At 40.2% G+C, this 20,375-nt stretch overlaps 1 protein-coding gene across 3 annotated transcripts in view; it reads right to left on the reverse strand.

Annotated features, from left to right (window-relative positions):
- Nucleotides 1–20,375, reverse strand: part of WASHC3 (WASH complex subunit 3) — a 51,767-nt gene that overhangs the window by 20,454 nt on the left and 10,938 nt on the right. The window contains exons 3-5 of one of the 3 annotated variants that reach the window (XM_038756464.1): nt 15,341–15,406; nt 11,962–12,093; nt 8,382–8,489 (exon numbers count right to left, since the gene is read on the reverse strand). In XM_038756464.1, coding sequence (XP_038612392.1) covers nt 8,382–8,489; nt 11,962–12,093; nt 15,341–15,406 — 306 coding nt within the window. Of the gene's footprint in view, nt 1–8,381; nt 8,493–11,961; nt 12,094–15,340; nt 15,407–20,375 lie in introns of all 3 variants that reach the window. The other 2 variants (XM_038756463.1, XM_038756465.1) reach the window with 2 other exon arrangements.

Consider the following 20,375-nt stretch of genomic DNA (forward strand, 5'->3'; position numbering starts at 1 on the left):
GAAGCTAAATGACTTACCCAAGGTCACACAGCAAGTGGCAGAGTCAGGATTAGAAGCCAGCTCATTGTGTTCCTCCCATTCAAGTATTCCACCTCCCTACCCCTCCATCCACGGGAAATACTCACGGGAGCAGAATTATCTTTCACATAAAGCGAGAGCAGTAACAGCTGGAACAGGTGACAAGAGAAAAACAGCACGGGGATGTCTCCAAGCCTCTGGCACTTTCCTTTATCAATGACTCCTGTGACTTCTGTTGTACTTAACCAGATTCTCCCTGCTGAGTTCCCATTTACTGTCTCTACTGCCTGCCCTTAAGGTCATGCTGCTTGAAAGCCTGCTGCAGACTGCAATGTTTCTTGATAAATATCATAAGGTTTGAATTGCCACGATTAATCAATCAATCAATCAAATCTGAGCACTTAGAGTGTGCACCACACTCTAGTAAGCATTTGGGATAGTACAATTCAACAGAGTCAGTTAGGCATGATCCCTGCCCACAAAGAGCTTACAGTCTATGGAAAAGACATTAAAATGGATTAGAGATAGGGGAAATAGAAGAGTTTACGACGATTTATATGAAATGGTCAAAAGGTTGGAAAATGTCTTTGATACACTGACAATCCAATTTCCTCCATGGAAGATTAATGCCAAAGAAGTACATTATGAGAGCCCAAGATGATGGATGATGATGGAGTCTGCCATCAGGAATTCTACAAGCCTTGGGCCTGAGGCTTGAGACCCTTAGAAATGGAATTGACATCACCTGCACTCTCTCATAACTGGCAGTCACGTTCCCATGAGGGTAAAGAGCACGTTGGCAGGCAGAGGTGCCTGGGAACTGCATGCAAGATTTTCCACCTGCAGAACTCACCGACAGCAAAATGACTGCAGCATGTTACCGATACTGCACCACGTGTCCAATCAATCAATCGCGCTTTCTGTGTGCAGAGCACGGTACCAAGTGCTTGGGAGAGTACAATACAATGGAATTGGTAGACACGTTCTGTGCCCAAGACGAGCTTACAGTATAGAGGGACTGTCTAGACTAGGCAGGCAACTGTTTTGGTAGCTGCTGAGGTCTGAGCTACCCATATTAACCAGCCATACTCGTGGAATGGCCTAGGTGGTTCTTCAAACCGAAGTCTCTCTACAGGCCCAGCACAGAAAAAGAACCAGGACTAGAACCCAGGTTTCCTGATTCCTAGAGACTACTCTCTCTACTCTTTACTACTACTTTCCACTTGTTCAACAACAACATTAATATATATATATATGTATATAAGTACATTATAATCAACACAGATCAGTCGCAACTGTTCTTCAAAAGAAGGTCTACTTACAAAAAATTCTACTTACAAATATAGAGAACTTAAGGCATAATACAAAAAAACCTAGCTTTTCTGAGAAGGGAGGAGGGGGCAATCCTTACACCTACATATGTCCAATAAGAAACGCTGCTAGAGGTGTCTGTTTGCCTCAGAAGAAAAAAATCTTTCTGTCCCTACTGCTTCCTGAGTAGTCTCGAGCAAAGTATTGCTCTAATACCAGGTCAGAAGGAGTAATTCCATTTGAGTTTCCAGTCCTAACCATTTCACCCCTTTATCTACGCTGTTCTCAGAGTAGTGGCCCATCATCATCATCATCAATCGTATTTATTGAGCGCTTACTGTGTGCAGAGCACTGTACTAAGCGCTTGGGAAGTACAAGTTGGCAAAATATAGAGACAGTCCCTACCCAACAGTGGGCTCACAGTCTAAAACGGGCTCATTCAACTCATTATACTCAAAACAAAAGGCAGTGTTTTACTAAGAAAAACATTTTATAATACAAAGCAGTAAAAACAGCCTTTTGAAGTTCATTTATACATCCAAAAGCCAACCGATCCAGGTAAAAGAATTAGGTGCTTAAGGAGCAATCAAGCTCATTCTATCTCTACTGTAATTTAAAATCAATACCTTCATGTTCACTTGTGCTCAGTGTAACTTACGCAAATATTGTTACACTGTTTGACCATAATAAGATACTAATCATGTCTGCTGGGTCTCATTCCACGCACGCCTTCAATCAGCACAGTGCCAGGAACAAGGATGGATGAAGGGTGGATGCCTGTGAATGAGGAATATTAGGAAGGTGGCATTGGCTTGGCTTTAATTTTTAAAGCCAGTCTACATTATAAACCATAGAAGGGAATGCTGGAATAAGTGCTTATTTTAGCCATTCACAATCAGATTGGACACGGGTCCTGTCCCAAACAGGGCTCCCTGTATAAGAGGGAGGGAGAACGGGCATTTTATTCCCATTTTAATAATAATAATGTTGGTATTTGTTAAGTGCTTACTAGGTGCCAAGCACTGTTCTAAGCACAGGGGTAGATACAAGGTAATCAGGTTGTCCTAAATAGGGCTCACAGTCTTCATCCCCATTTTACAGATGAGGTAACTGAGGCCAAGAGAAGTTAAGTGACTTGCCCAAGGTCACACAGCTGACAAATGGTGGAGCCAGGATTAGAACCCATGATCTCTGACTCCCAAGCCCAGGCTCTTTCCACTGAGCCATGCTGTTTCTCTACTTTACAGATGAAGAAGCTGAGGCCTAAGGAGGATAAGCAAGTTTGCTCACAGCATGCAAGTGAAAGGGGAGGTACGATTTGCATGGGTCTCCTGACTCTCAATCCTGTGGTCCTTTCACTAGATCACACTGCCTGCACTATGCAACAGCCTTTTGATTGACATTTTTATACTTGGTGATTTTAGCATAAACAGAAATGGAAACAGAAAAATAAACTAGAAGGCATATGTATATATATATATGTATATATGTTTGTACATTTTTTTTACTCTATGTATTTATTTATTTAATTTATTTGTACATATCTATTCTATTTATTTTATTTTGTTAGTATGTTTGGTTTTGTTCTCTGTCTCCCCCTTTTAGACTGTGAGCCCACTGTTGGGTAGGGACTGTCTCCAATTTGTACTTCCCAAGCGCTTAGTACAGTGCTCTGCACATAGTAAGCGCTCAATACGATTGATGATGATGATGATCTGAAATTGGAAAGTATTTTGAAAACCCAAATTGGGGCAAAATGCATAAAGATACAGCACATTGCTACTACTTTAATATCTATGAATAATCTTAGGAGACTTGGAAATAAGTCCTGACATATTAGTGTCAGTGTACTCACAGAACAACCAAGAAAAGAAAGTCATAGCTGCTACACTAAATCCATGGTACTCTCTTTTGAAGTTCAAATCGGGACTTGGCCACTTGACCCATCTTGGGCCACAGTTAAATTCTCTGACCTCAACCAGCTCTCCAGGTCAGATGCACATCTGTATGGCATTGGGGAAAAAAAAAACCTTCCAGAGTCCTGATGGGGCAGGAACAATTTGAAAAAAAGTTTCAAAACATGTGAATTACTCTTGCAGAGAACACTGCTTGCATCTACCAATAGGTTTTTTTACAACTGGAGTGATCCGAGCAGACCAATACCCCTGATTATCTACTTAATGAACATGTTTAATCATTTAGAACTTATTCACCCTACTGTAATGAAAGTCATATTTACCACATTTGATGTCCACTTCTGGCAAGAGATTTATCAGAACCACCAGTACCAAGGAGATTATTCAGTTCAAATCTGTCAGCCAAAAAAAGTAGAACTAACTTTAAAAAGTCTAAGTGTCCGAAGAGACTGCCTTGGCAAATATAAAAAATACATGTCATTAGCTTCTTAACGTGGAAGTCGGACTTTCCCAGTGCAAAGTTTACTACTGGCAATGGATTCACAATATCTGCCAGAAGAAAGAGGATAAATGTGGGAAAAATGATACATATACAATGTTGGTTAAATTAGAAAGGCAGTGTGCAATTCAGTACAAAGGCCTGTGCTGAACTCTTACAACAAACATTAAATCAGAACCAATTATCTACCAAATTCAGAACATTGCAACAGCAATATTCACTAAAAATCTTGCACAGAACTTGAACCAATTCAACCATAAAGGTCCAGTAGTCATCAAAATCACCCAAACATAAAGAAATTAAAATTTCAGGGTCAATCCAGAGTGCCAACTTTTCATTTGGAGTGTAGGGGTGACCTTGGGGCAGGTGGCTGAGAAGGTGGGGGAGGGGAAAACAAAGAGGGCAGAAGGGGAAAGAGGGAAGAAGGGGAGGGGAAAAGAGGGAAGAAGGGTAAGGGAAAAGAGAGCGGAAGGGGAAGGGAAAAGAGAGCGGAAGGGGAAGGGAAAAGAGAGCGGAAGGGTAAGGGAAAAGAGAGTGGGAGCGGAAGGGAAAAGAGAGCGGAAGGGTAAGGGAAAAGAGAGTGGAAGCGGAAGGGAAAAGTGAGCAGAAGGGGAGGAGAAAAGAGTGAAGAATGGGGAGGGGGAAAAGGAGGAGGAAGAATAAGAAAATGGTAAGGGAAAGGGAGGGAAAAGAAAGGAAAAGTGCATAATCCCTTGCAATGGTGGACTTTATTTGCTTCTGCCTTCACTGCTATGAGCAGCCCAGAGGGAAAGAACTATGTTAACAAAGCAGGATGGGCTAGCTGAGCTGGAGCCACCGGGGTTTGGAAAACATTGGGGTCCACAGCAGCGCAGCAACAGATAATGGCAGCCCTGGGGTTCGAAGCAGTGTGGTGGCCGTGTCAACACAACCCTACGAAGCTCACCCAGCCATTGCAAAAACAGCCAAACACCTGCCAGTCCTCTCTGGGGAATCCCCCAGACTCGGTGGGCTGGAAGGTGAAGGGCTGGGTGTGCAGAGCGCTCTCTCCGGGCCCACGGCTAGGGGTTGTACATATTTATTACTCTATTTATTTATTTATTTTACTTGTACATATCTATCCTATTTATTTTATTTTGTTGGTATGTTTGGTTTTGTTCTCTGTCTCCCCCTTTTAGACTGTGAGCCCACTGTTGGGTAGGGACTGTCTCTATGTGTTGCCAATTTGTACTTCCCAAGCGCTTAGTACAGTGCTCTGCACATAGTAAGCGCTCAATAAATACGATTGATGATGATGATGATGACTGAGGCTCGGCCCTGGAGCCCAGTGATGGTGTGGGCACCGGGACCCGCAGTCTGCGAGCGGTGGCTAAGAAATGAAGTCACTAGCTTGGCTTTTCTTCTGGCTCCTTTCTAAAGGGCTGTGACCCCCTAGCTGCTAGGAAGACGGTATCAACTGTAAAGCGTTCCAAGTTTGAAAATGGATGCAAGCTTCTAGATTGGCTTTGTGATACTTAATTTTTCTGCACAGAGGAGATTTAAGCCCTGAATTCCTTACTTGAGGGGGTCAGAAGTTGAGAAGTACTGAAAAGACAGCTTCACTACCAACTTTCCCAAGCATAAAATCAAACCGGTGTTGACGAGATAGAATTTTATATCTGTGCAATAAGTCACTAATTTTTTCACTTGTTTTCCAGTAAGTATGCTTCTTAGTTACTAAGAATGTTTCTAAAATGCGCAGTGAGGCCTACTGGAAAGAGCCCAGGCCAGAGAGTCAGAGGGCCTGAATTCTAATTCCGGCTCCACCACTTACCTGCAGTGAGATCTTGAGCAAGTCACTTACCTTCTCTGTGTCTCAATTTCCTCAACTGTAAAATAGGGATGAGATACCTGTCCTCCTTCCTATTTAGACTATGAGCCCCACATAAAACAGAGACTGCCTGATCTTTGCCTAACACAAAGTTAAGCGCTAAGTGCTGCTTAGAGAAGTGGCATGCGTAGTGGATAGTTCTTAACTGACCTAAGAAGCTGCGGTTTCTATTCTGTTGTTTCCTCATTTTATTGGATTCTCTTGGACCTCACGGTCAGAATTCCAAATATTCTGCATTAGTACATCTAGTGGAAGGGATTTTATTGGAAAGAAATTGAGGCAAGAATCTTCTTCACTCCATACTCTAGCACAGTTATGTAGTTTCAGATATTAAACTTGACTCGGAAGTTAAGTTCTAATTCCAGCTCCACGACTTGTCTGCTATGTGACCTTGGGCAAGTCACTTCATTTCTCTGGGCCTCAGTTACTTCATGTGTAAAATCGGGATTGAGACTGGGAGACCCGCGTGAACAGGGACTATAACTCCATTTGCTTGTATCCACCCCAGTGCTTAGCTCAGTGCCTGGCACAGAGTAAGTGCTTAACGAATACTATCGTTATTATCAAGAGATTTGCAACTGCAAAGTTTTAATGTCACTGACCACCTATGTGACAAACAAGATGCCTCTTTGTATCTCTATTTTAATATCTGAATACAATTACATCAGTCTGTGATGGGAGGTTCTAGAGGCTATACAAAGATTATTATCTAAACTCAAGAGAGAAGATGCCTGTTCCAAAACAGTAAAGCCAATGCTGTCTCTGGTGTTAATATCAAACATTTATGATTGCTTTCCGGGTAAACTTGAATCTAAACTTATGTTTGGAGATGAACTACTGAGGGTGAAAATTTATTTTACTCTGCTCTTTTCCCTTTCTTTGCTGTAGGTTTAATAATGGTGGTCTATCATCATCATCATCAATGGTATTTATTGAGCACTTATTGAGTGCACAGTACTGTACTAAGCGCTTGGGAGAGTAAAATACAACAGAATTGGTAGACAAGTTCTCTGCTATCAAAGCTATAACACGGTCTAAATATTTTTAAAATTTCTCCCATTCCCAATGACACATAAAAAATCATGGAATCAAAACAAAATAATACTAATAATTATGGTATGTGTGACTAATACTTAACACTTGCAGTATTGGCTAAGCTCTTACTATGAACCAAGTTCTATGTTATGAGCTGGGGTAGATGAAAGATAATCAGGTCATGCAGAGTCCTTGTCTCACAGGGGGCTCACAGTCTAAGCAGGAGGGAGAACAGGTTTTGAATACCCATTTTCATAGATAAGGAAGTTGAAGCACAGATAGGTTGAGTGACTTACCCAAAGTTTCAACAGGTCAGTGGAAAAGCCGGGATTGGACTCCAGGTCCTCAGTCTCCGAGGCCCACGCTCTTTCCACTAAGCCACTCGGCTTCTGCATCACAGCTTGAGCGTAACAGGCATCAAGTACTGAAAACGTGCTACCTAAAGCTCTTGGCTAACGTCTACCTTTATTTCTCTCCTGCGACTTCACCCAATGGTAGTTCAGTGGCTTTCTTGGCCATCTGTCAAATCTTTGAGTTTCTCTACTGGAGAAAAATCTCTCCACTACCAAAGAAATGTATCACATCACTCCTCAACTTGGATCTTTGTGCCACCCAGGCATGGTCTACAGCTGAGCTCCTTTTCAAAGGAGTCAGCATTATAATGGCTCTTCAAGAATGGTTATTTAGGATAGTATGAGAATGAGGACTTCCCTTAATGCCATCTGCTAGAATACAGCTTCAGGTGGGCAGAAGAGAAAGGGGAAAAAAAAGACGGCAGAAAGTAAAGGAGGATCCTAATTTTTATTATGAAAAATATACGGAAATATCAATATGGAGTGATTAATCAATCAATCAATCGTATTTATTGAGCGCTTACTGTGTGCAGAGCACTGTACTAAGCGCTTGGGAAGTACAAGTTGGAAGCATATAGAGACATCCCTACCCAACAGTGGGCTCACAGTCTAAAAACTTAAAACTGAAATTAAACCTGAGATACGAACCTTTAAGCCTCCTAACGCAACTTTCTAGGTGTCTTAATACAGTATCATGCTTGTATCGGCAAGAACAAAACAACATAATGTATAGAAAAAATGACTAGGATTACTGCTTTCTGTAATGGATAGTTGAAAATCAAAGTATGGGTTTTACATACCTATACCTAAATTCTCCCACCTGCTGCTGGCTCACTAGGAATATTACTGGCAGAGATTAAAGCATGAGTGGCACTGCACAAACCACAAACACAATAATCAGTTCGCACAAGTTTCCAGGCCCGAAGTCTTTGGGAACGGCCTGAAGCTCATCTGTCATTTACAATGGGAGATTCCACCATTGTCATAGTCATCGTCACCATCTCCAACAAATAAGAGGTTGATGAAGTGCCTTACGAATGAGGGTCTCTATTACATCTCTCCCTCCCAAATAAAAATTTGTAGAGCTTGCCTCCCTCCAGTACAGTACTTCCGAGTTAAGTTTAATATCTGAAACTACATAACTGTGCTAGAGTATGGAGTGAAGAAGATTCTTGCCTCAATTTCTTTCCAATAAAATCCCTTCCACTAGATGTACTAATGCAGAATATTTGGAATTCTGACCACGAGGTCCAAGAGAATCCAATAAAATGAGGAAACAACAGAATAGAAACCGCAGCTTCTCAGGTCAGTAATCTTTCTACATTTTCAGAGAACATCTCAATGGTTAGGAATTTCAAATGAGGCTGCTAGATAGGAAGACAGACCAAATGAGCTCTTACCACTTGAACCATTTTGAGATATCTGGCATATCTTGGATCCTTGGCTACAGTTAAGGCATTTTCAGCTGCTACTTCATTTTTCTGCAGTCCAGGGTCTTGTATAATGTTCTGCTGTAGAAAGTATGTGGGTAAATCTTTAGACAATTTACAGAAGAGGTCCCATTCTATTACACATGTGGGATATTTCTATTTATACAATTTAAAGCAATTAAAGGCTAGCCCAAAACTCTTGGCATTTTTAAATTTTTACTCATTAAGGAACATCCTCCCGAATCACAATTTGCAACAGTTTACTTTCATGATTGAAACAATATTCTTAAAAATAGAACTACTCTCATTTTGAAATAAAACTGCTTTTAAGATTTCTTGCAAGTACTCAAGTAGCTTTCATACGAGCAGGTTAGTGTGACTTACACAGCTTGATAAGACACTCAGAGTACCCACACAAAATCTGAAATTAAAACTGACTACATTATTAGCTTAGTACATTTTAAATAGCTAATTGAAATTCATTTTTCAATTGTAAGGGACAATATCTAAATAATATTCTAAAACGTGATCCTTAAAGACACTATTAATTGATTAAAATAGCTTTCAATCACAATAAACAGGGGCAACCATACTTATTGAATTTAATAAAATTGCATGCAGATTGTATTGCACTTGCTTAGTACAGTGCTTTGAACACAGTGAGCACTCAATAAACACTACTGATTGATTGGTCTCAAGTTATTTCAAGAGGCACTCAATTTTTTATCTACTAGGTACACCCAGATCCAAGTTTGAGACAGGATTAATATTTTAAATAGTCTATTCTACACTGTAAGATCACTGTGGGCAGGGAATGTGTCTACCAACTCTGTTATATTGTACTCTCCCAAGTGCTTAATACAGTGTTCTGCACACTGTAAACATTTAATAAAAATGACTGATTGATTACTATGGTACACAGTATATTGGGATTGGCTTTTTGAACAAAAAGTTCTGTGTGAATGAATGCATGGCAATTATTTTCTGGACTGCAGAACGCTCTCTTCACTTGGAATGGGTCAGATTACCAAGAAATCTTGCCCGGTAGGTGTACACTGAATTTCTACTGAGAATGTCTTAAAAGAATCTGATTAATCCCACGATTTAAATTTTAAAAGCATAACTCAAATCTCAAACTAAAGAGCAATTTAATGAGAGCTTAGGACCCAAAATATGTCTTTCACAAATATTAAAACGGACGGCAAAGGTTCTTTATTCTGGTTAAAATTTAATCAAAGCTATTTCAAATCCTGAAAACAAAAATGGCACAAACACCTTGAAGTTTTTCACAGTGAGACCAATTCAGGTGAGGTGTGTTTAATATCTGGAACTCCATTATAGAGTTACATCTATGATTACATAAATCCAGACCACTGAAAATTAAATGAAAATTCCAACAAGCTCCAAGTATATTTGTTTTATTTAGAGACAGTAAGGTTAGAGTACAGTGGAGCAAATTTCAAAAGGCACATGCCAAAAAATTTCAACTCAACTTGTAATTTGTGCCTCTAATGGAGATCTAAATGAGGTTTTATTATGCAGTGTTTTATTACATTTTAGTCATTTTGGAAATACTCTGAACTTAAACCTTCTACCATACCTCTCAACTGCCCCTCATTTTATTTCCAAACTAGTCGCTCAATCAACACATGGTTGGGTTTTTAACTATTATTGTGATTCAATGATAAAATCTGAAACATGAGATTTAAGGTTACTGAAAATGAGTTCCACATTTTGGGGTTTTGTCCCAAATATCACAGATGAGAGGTATGGATAATCAGATAAGTTACATTACAGACTTTATATAACCACACTTCATTTGGCTAAGCTGGGCAACTGTATGAGATTTCTGGCCCAATTTTAAGGAATTGAAGAAAACGGCAGATATCGAATGCCTGAATCAATAAAATTTAAAAGGTGAACATAAAAAACTATTACAAGGTATACACATGGTATAAACAGAGAAGATGGAATTAAAGTTGAATTTCAGTTCAAAAGCATATTAATTATTTACTTGATTCTGGTCATCATGAAATTATAATATAATTAATAGCACATGAATCCCATGGATCCATTTTAATAAAACCTCACAATGCATTTGGAGTTCTTGGGTGACATTGCTAGAAGTTTAGTCAATCCTACGGATATCCCATTATTTCATATTCAACTTGAGTTTGAAAGACAAGTCAGAAAAGTCTACTGTGCGATTCTCCCAGGGCCTTAAATTATTCTCTAATAATTAGCTCTCTAGCACATTACCTGCTCGGGAATCATTTAAGGCTTTATTGCAGACATGGCAAAAACATAGAGCAGGGCAATAAACAGTCCTTTAGTGATCCAAAAGAATGATAATTTACAGATAATTTACAAAGTACAGCTTTAGGAACTGAGGTCCTTGGGCTCTGAAAGATTTCTTTACTAAACACTGCTCACCAATAAATACTATTTCATAAACTATATGTGGCCATGATCAAATAAATGAACTTAATAAGGTTTTTGATATTTTAAAATATGCAATGCTATTCTGCACTTCCCAAATGCCTAAAACAGTGCAGTGCACCATACGGAACTTGATAAATACTCCTACTGCAAGTTAACCAACTCTTTACGGTATACTTACAATGACTAACAGTTACATTAATGAAATAGTTTAATGCTTGAATAAGATGCAGTTGCCACACTCCATAAGACAACTGATATACAGAAAGAGAAATAAGCCAAATGCAGAGACCAAGAACTTACTGACAAAGAACACACCTGGAGTCAAGAATAATAATAAACTTCCTATGTTCATAACACCTATTCCTATCTACATTTTAATTTTGTACTGCATAAACTGACAGAATCTACTGCAGGGAATGATGCTAGTTACTGACAAATCAAATTAAAATCTAATTATCTAATAGATGACCGTGGGGAAACTTGTATATGCTCCCTAATTGAATTGTGAACAAACAGGGCCACAGAGGCAGAATTCCATTTAAGTAATAGAGAAAGAGAGAATTATGAAACTCTGATATATTACTTTATTGTAGGCAATTTTCCCAGAGATTATTTAAAATATTTTTGTTTAAATTACATCCAAATTTTTGACTCTCAGGTAAACGCTCAGAAAATCATTCCTTTTTTAAGCATGCATTACAGTACCATGGTATGCTCAGTATGCTTTAAAAAAATATCAAAACTGTTAAAAAATAAGAAATTAAGATCAATTTAAATTGCGGATTTGTAGATCATAATTACATTTCAAAGTTTCCTCAGCCCTGTGTATTTAAAATTATCTTTCAGATCATTTTAATAAATGTTGAAAGTTTTGAGCTTAAGGTTCATTTATATCAATAAAATTACCAACTTCAGAAATGACAATTTAACAAATGGAAACAACTGCAATATTTGACAATATTTTTACACTTCATTATTCACCTCATAAGAACCTAATGCTTGAAAGTTTTCATTTTTCTTTCATTTCTTCCATTTGCCTTGGTGGCTTGCTCCATGAAGAGATATTTTCTGGAAAGCAGAATAAATTCCTTGATACTTAAATACTTACCTCTGATTGAGGTGATATTGTTGCTGACTGTTGACTTGAAGGAGCTTCAGGGGGTGAACTGTTTGTAACAGTGTTGACATTAGCGTTAGATATTTCAAATTTGACATCTTCCAAGCCCGGAATAGAGGACAGCTGAATAGTTCAAGTACATGAAGATAATGTTAGAAACAGGAAATAAAAATCAATGCAATGCAATCAATCAATCAATCATATTTATTGAGCGCTTACTATGTGCAGAGCACTGTACTAAGCGCTTGGGAAGTACAAATTGGCAACACATAGAGACAGTCCCTACCCAACAGTGGGCTCACAGTCTAAAATGCAAGTTATCCAACAGAATTTTCATAACTACCTCACTGATCCAGTTTCTTGCCAACAGAAATTTATGGAGTGATGGAGCTTGAATTTTGATTCAGCATATTAGGCTTAGTTTTAAGTGATAGCTGTAACTCTCAATGTGCATTATTCATTCATTCAATTGTACTTACTGAGCGCTTACTGTCTGCAAAGCAATGTACTAAGCGCTTAGAAAGTACAATTTGGCAAAAGATGGACACAATCCTTACCCAACAACGGGCTCACAGTTTAGAAGGGGGAGACGGACAACAAAACAAAACAAATAGGTATCAACGGCATCAAAATAAATAGGATTATAGATTTTTACACACCATTAATAAAATAAATAGAATAAATATGTACAAATATACACAAGTGCTGTGGGGCAGGGAAGGGGATAGAGCAGAGGGAGGGAGTAGGGGAGATGGGGAGGGGAGGAGGAGCAGAGGAAAATGGGGGCTCAATCTGGGAAGGCCTCCTGGAGGAGGTGAGCTCTCAGTAGGGCTTTGAAGTGGGGGAAGAGAGCTAGTTTGGCGGATGTGAGGAGGGAGGACATTCCAGGGCAATGGTAGGACTTGGGCCAGGGGTCGATGGCGGGGCACGTGAGAACGAGGCACAGTGAGGAGGTTAGTGGCAGAGGAGCGGAGGGTGCGGGCTGGGCTGTAGAAGGAGAGAAGGGAGGTGAGGTAGGAAGGGGCAAGGTGATGGAGAGCTTTCAAGCTAATAGTGAGGAGTTTTTGCTTCACGCAAAGGTTGATAGGCAACCACTGGAGATTTTTGAAGAGGGAGCGACACGCCCGGAGTATTTCTGTAGAAAGATAATCCGGGCAGCAGAGTGAAGTATAGACTGAAGCGGGGAGAGACAGGAGGATGGGTGATCAGAGAGGAGGCTGATGCAGTAATCCAGTTGGAATAGGATGAGAGATTGCACCACCAAGGTAGCGGTTTGGATGGAAATGAAAGGGCCTTATCATGAATAAGGTTGCTTGTAACGGGTTATCTTTCCAAAAATTGCTACGTCACTTTCAAAACTGAAAAAACTGCCTGTAATCTGGCCAAACTGGCTAGTAGGTATTGATCAGTTTTTACCCTTTTCATATAGGTAATAGAACTACCATGAAGAATGAACTGAAATTCAAGTTTTCTGTGTACATTCTCTATAGAACATGACTACATTTAATAGATGCAGTCAAAACAAGGGAATGTACTTTGAGGCATTAATAACCAAATAAAAGAAAATCATGTGACTGATGCAAATGGATAATTTTTGACAGATGGAGGGAGGAGGCATATTAGCTTTTTTCAAATGGAAATAATGGCTGGATGGGACCCTCAAAAAGTAGCCTAGACTGTAAACTCTAGCTGCTAGTTCCATATAGGTTGGGAACAAGTCTACCAACTTGGAAGTACTGCACTCTCCCATGTGTTTAGCACAGTGCTCTGCGTAAAGTACATGCTCAATAAATACCACTGACTGACTGTCAAACCTGATGCCATGTGCTTTTGAGCTCTAAAGCCATTTGGGGGAACTTACCCTTTTAAAAGACTCAAGGTGTGTAGGAGGGTACAAAATATCTAGAAAATCTCTCAGGTGTAAAAATGGCTACACAATTCTTTGTTACACAAATGTTCCTGTTTGCCAGACTCCTGATGGAAAACATTTCCCAAATCTGTTTAATCCATACTCATATTCACACTGTAGTACAAATGGAATTTGTATTGTCACAACTATGGAAAACCACTATGTGGGGCTTATGGAAACTACTAGCCTGTGACTATCACAGTTGGCTAGTTGTCATGTTTCCTCCTTCAACCTACCACTCATCTGCCTAGAGTTTGGGGACTGCTAAGAAGCCATCCAGGAAGCCAACTAACGGGACAACAAAAAAGCCTGAATGTTCATAATTAGGCAGGCTTGGTGATATCAGGCCTTTTGATGCTGGCAGACAGAAGTAGAAGCGTGTGGTTTTTGCTTATGGTTTATTTATGTAACATTAAACACAATGAAGGGTTTGCCTCATGTTGATTTCTGGGTAAAAGTGTTAATTGAAAAAAAAATCTCCAGAAAATGCACCTGCCCTATGTAAACATACTTAGAATGGCCTTACAACATCTCACCGCTAACAAAAGAATTACCTGATCAGTTGTTTTACACAAAAAATAATACCACCAGAAAAAAACACAACAGAATCATCAAACATTTCCCACCCGCTCGGGGACTGTTACTCGTCCACCCGTTGAAAAAAATAATAATCCTCAATTTCTATTTTTCCGACCTCTGATATAGACAAATAAAAAATTCCAACCATTTTCAATTTTTTTTTAGTTACCAAGAGATTTGCTTTCACAAATGAATGCATTCAGAATACATTCAAAGGTTAAACTTCTGATCAATGTTTTTCTCTTGATAATATACAATAACTATATGCACATATGATAATGCATTTTTTAAAAAGGAATTTCACGTAGAAAATTGTTTGGGCCAAATATGCACTAGGCCAATCTAACATGGGTGCCTTGCTAATGTTGGTGCAGAAGGCATCAGGGGTTCCGATTAGCACTTCTGTTGCTGTAAATCACTACCCTTCGTCCAGCATGCTCCAAGTACCATGACATAAGCATATCAGATTATGTGACTAACTATAATGGAAGGGTATGGTATATTCAATTTCAAAATAGATTTTTTTTTAAAACATGGGCAAAATAGTTGAGATATTTAGCAATAGTATTTACTAAGTACTTGCTGTGTACAGAGCACTATACTAAGCACTAGAAGAGAATACACAGGAGGGAAGGATAGAATTCCTGTCTCTCAGGGGTCTCACAATTTAAGAATAATAAGAATTTAAGATAATATCTCAGTATCCTTTCCCCTCAAACAATTGTAATTGTCTTGGATTTTTTTGCTTTTTTTTTTTTTTTAGCCTATTCAAGCTTTCATTTCAAATGCTAAAAAGCTGAAGCCAACAGGAGTAAATGTGGCTTTAACTACAACGTTATTTACTACGCTGAGAATGATGACTGATAAATCCTACTTACAAACCTTTGCGTCCAAAATATTGAGTGTGGTTTCAATTTGTTGAATTCGAAGCGAAAGAGCTGAAAGTTTCTAGAGAAGATAAAGTTGAGACATTTCAATGATTAAAATACAATTTGGAATTGGCAAGAGTTGACTAACCAAGGAATACTGGCCCAATCTGGAGCGGAGAAAAAATACGACCTGGACAGTCACAATATGGTGGATGAGGAATTCTGAAATCTACTAACCATTTATGAAGTCAATAGTAAGCCCCAATTAATTCTTCAAACTGTATTTATGGACTAAGAGAAAATATGGTCCTATGACAAGCATGTTTCCTGAACAAATTTCTGGTTTGGGCTCTAGTTAACTAGGGGCAAACCCGATGTAAGTTAATGGGGGTGTGATGAGCAGACAGAACAAATGCTCTTGAACCATTCAGCCCACATCAAAGCCAACCCCAATAACTCTGACCTCAGCCCTGCTGTGCTGAATTATACCAAAAAGCACAAATAACAAATAACCTAGCATTGGCTGCCTTTAAAAAAAATCAGGATATTGTTAGCCCCAACTAAAACGAGTAAAATCTATATGAAATTGCTGGGATTTGTCAAGTAGATTCGATCCTTACAGGCCCAATCCAATTTGTCTTGAATTGTAGCAGATATTAGACAGCTGCCAAAAGAAGTTGTAGGACCCCAAAAGAAGGGAAAAACAACAACCGGGTTAGAGACAATCAGCAACACTACAGTTTGACACATTACACCAAAATACAAATTAGATTATTGGAGTCAAACCCAGCTTCAAAGAATGCAAAGTTCCAGGAGTGCACGGCAGAAAGGGTGAAATGAGTTGCTTGAAAGTTGGGTGGTCAGGCTGATGAGAGTAAAAATGGAAAACAAAGAAATCTGAAAGCGTACAGGAAAAGTAAAAGGAAGAAATATACTATTAAAATCCATGATAATTCAAATCCAATCAATGGCATCTGAGTGCCCACTGTGTACAGAGTCCTCTACTAGGTGCTTGGGAGTGTACAGTACCATAAAGTAGGTAGACACAATCCCTGCCCACAGAGACCTTACAGTCTAAAGGGGGATATAGACATTGAAATAAATTACATTTAGAGAAAACAGTTTAGCATAATCTAATTTCTCTGCATATGTCGATGTCACTTATACAGAAACAAGTAATAGCAACGATATTGCAAATTATCATCCATAAGAATGTTTACTTTTAAATCCCCCAACCTTAAACATAACCATATCTTGTCATGCAATCCAAGGGTAATTGGCCAGTATGCTTGTTGGCAATTATGCAGGATTTTGACTGCTTTCTGGCATATTATCAAGATTCTGACTGGCTCATAAACAGAATACTAAGACCCTGAAAAATGTCTATTTTGCCAACATTTCAGAGGGGAAAAAAAGACATTCAGAAACAAAGTAGTTTGTCATTTTTCATAACAAGAAACTGACTTTCAGGATGAGCTTTTCACTGTCTAAAATGGCATTATTTGCAAGAGTGCTTACCATACGAATTCGGTTTGAGTGACAAAAACCAAAAGGAAGCAAAATTAAGGACAGAATTGAGTTTAGTTTTGCATTTACGGAATTTTGTCAAAATTTATGAAGATGGAAGAGTACCAAATTATAGTTATTAAATACAGAAAGTTAAACATATATACATAAGTGAATCTGACATGTAGATTTATTTAGCTAACCCACAACATGTGCAGTAAAAATGAATTTACAAATACACACAGCACTTACTCAAGAACCACTTCTGAAAATACATATTTGCCTAGTTCAACTTTTCCAGTATTAAAACCTTATGAAAATGTTCTGGTTTCTTGACCTAGTTTGATACTTCCAATACACCTATCTCTGAGTAAATTTTGTCCTCACGTAAACCCTGCATTTTACATGACCATTTAACAAATTCCCTCAGATTTTCAAATTTCGTGTCAAAGATCAGCTGTTTTTAATGTTTTTCTTTTCTTTGCCAAGCAACTAAAAGCAATTGGATTGTGACAAATTAATCATCGGCCAAATTTTCTTCTTTATATAAAAGCCATCTAAATGTTTTAAACAATTGTGTGAATGCCTGGGGAGTAGAGGATGGGGAGGGAGAAAGGCTGTAAAGACATGGAGAATAGGCTTTAAATCACATACTAACACTAAACAGAATAGGGAATTAAATGGAATTTAGAGGGGGATCCAAATTTGGGGGGAGGAGAGAATGTTAGGAAACAATTTGTTGTTTCGCATTTGCTAGAGGACAGGAGTGATATTAAGAAACATTTGCTTGCCAGTGTGTCCCTTCTGACTGTCTTAGCAGAAATTTATTGGATTGAATGGGCTAGCCAGGCAATGGCATGAATTCTTCTTTGCTGTTTGGGGGTAAGGAGAAAGAAGAGGGGTGCAAATTTCAAAACTCTAGGAAACTACCCCCTTTTCTAGGAAACTACCCCCTCCCTCCCTTCAAGACCCTACTGAGAGCTCACCTCCTCCAGGAGGCCTTCCCACACTGAGCCCCCTCCTTCCTCTCCCCTCCATCCCCACCGTCTTACCTCCTTCCCTTCCCCACAGCACCTGTATATATGTTTGCACATATTTATTACTCTATTTATTTTACTTGTACATATCTATTCTATTTATTTTACTTTGTTAATATGTTTGGTTTTGTTCTCTGTCTCCCCCTTCTAGACTGTGAGCCCACTGTTGGGTAGGGACTGTCTCTATATGTTGCCAACTTGTACTTCCCAAGCGCTTACTACAGTGCTCTGCACACAGTAAGCACTAAATAAATACAATTGATTGATTGATTGATTGATTGATTCTACAGGTCCTGGTCTCCATGGTACTTCTGCCACCACCTGACCTTCTGGATGTCTGCTACTTGGGAGACAGGGAGAATACTAGGCCGAGGGCAACTACAGTGTCTGCGGAGGGAGGAGGACTGAAACTGAGTCCAGGAAAAAGCAGCCATTTCTGGTTCACCTACCAGAGGTTACCGATGCCTGGGCTACCCTTGCACCATCTTCTCATTTTTTAGAGGCGGACCCTTCATTTCAAAGGTGAAGCCCATTGGCAGAGTGGTATGGACTCTCTGTTTGTGTTTGGTGAATAAATGGAATTGGGGTATCCTGACCTTTCCAGAACAGGAAATCCACTTAAAGGAAAACAACTTAAACTAGACAAGTACTCCCTCTGCTCTAAGTCTTCAAAGGCAGTTGTGTCTATTTTGCTTATGACATTTGTTAAGCGCTTACTACGAGCCAGGTGTTGTTCTAAGTGCTGGGGTAGATACTCAGTAACTAGGTTGGGCCACATAGGGCTCACAGTTCATCCCCATTTTACAGATGAAGGCACGCCTCCAGGTCATCCTGTCCATCCCCCTGTCTCAGAACCATACACAAACACCCCTCAACACTTCCTTAACAATGCCAACTTCTCTCAGGCATCTGAGCGGCCCCCCACCTTCTCCACTCTCCACTGCAAGGTTACTCCAGCCCTTCCGCGTAAGGAGTAGTGATGGTATTGATTATGTGATGCTCACTGTGTGCAGAATACTGTATTAAGCGCTGGACGAGCACGCGCAGGTGGGAAAGATCCACCCCTCTTGCCCGCAGAATATCTGTCATGGTCAACATCCTTCCTGCCCCCTCTACCCCTGGAACAACCTGTGAGGGAAGGAAATACGAAAAAAAGGGCTCGGGCTTGGGAATCAGAGGACCTGGGTTCTAATCCTGCTCCCGCAACTTGTCTGCTGTGTGACTTTGGGCAAGTCACTTCACTTCTCTGTGCCTCAGCTACCTCATCTGTAAAATGGGGGTGAAGACTTTGAGCCCCACACGTGGGGTAACCTGATTACCCTGTATCTACCCCAGTGCTTAGAACAGTGCGTGGCACATAGCACTTAACAAATACCATAATTATTATTAAGTGTCTTGCCCAAGGCCACACAGCGGAAGCAGGCACTTGTCGGTAGAGCCAGCATTAGAACCCGGGTCTTTGTGGCTCCCAGGCCCGTGACTGGGACGGACTGGAGAGGCTCTCTCTGCCAGAGAGTCACCCAAGGCAAAGTACTGAAATGATGTGGCTTAAAAGACAAAAATCTTTGAACACCCACCCACACCCTCCGCTCCTCTGCCGCTAATCTCCTCACTGTGCCTCGTTCTCGCCTGTCCCGCCGTCGACCCCCGGCCCACGTCCTCCCCCTGGCCTGGAATGCCCTCCCTCCGTACATCCGGCCCTCCCTCCGTACATCCGCCAAGTTAGCTCTCTTCCTCCCTTCAAAGCCCTACTGAGAGCTCACCTCCTCCGGGAGGCCTTCCCAGACTGAGCCTCCTCCTTCCTCTCCCCCTCCTCATCCCCCCACCTTACCTCCTTCCCCTCCCCAGAGCACCTGTATATATGTATATGTTTGTACATATTTATTACTCTATTTTATTTGTACATATTTATTCTATTTATTTTATTTTGTTAATATGCTTTGTTTTGTTGTCTGTCTCCCCCTTCTAGACTGTGAGCCCACTATCAGGCACAAACTCTTCACCCTGGGCTTCAAGGCTGTCCATCACCTCGCCCCCTCCTACCTCACCTCCCTTCTCTCCTTCTACAGCCCAGCCCTACTGAGAGCTCACCTCCTCCAGGAGGCCTTCCCAGACTGAGCCCCTTCCTTCCTCTCCCCCTCGTCCCCCTCCCCATCCCCCCATCTTACCTCCTTCCCTTCCCCACAGCACCTGTATATATGTATATATGTTTGTACATATTTATTACTCTATTTATTTTACTTGTACATATCTATTCTATTTATTTTATTTTGTTAGTATGCTTGGTTTTGTTCTCTGTCTCCCCCTTTTAGACTGTGAGCCCACTGTTGGGTAGGGACTGTCTCTATATGTTGCCAATTTGTACTTCCCAAGCGCTTAGTACAGTGCTCTGCACACAGTAAGCGCTCAATAAATACGATTGATGATGATGATGACTGTTGAGTAGGGACCGTCTCTGTATGTTGCCAACTTGTACTTCCCAAGTGCTTAGTACAGTGCTCTGCA

This window comes from Tachyglossus aculeatus, chromosome 14 (genome assembly GCF_015852505.1).
Source record: "Tachyglossus aculeatus isolate mTacAcu1 chromosome 14, mTacAcu1.pri, whole genome shotgun sequence".
In the NCBI taxonomy this organism is placed as follows: domain Eukaryota; kingdom Metazoa; phylum Chordata; class Mammalia; order Monotremata; family Tachyglossidae; genus Tachyglossus; species Tachyglossus aculeatus.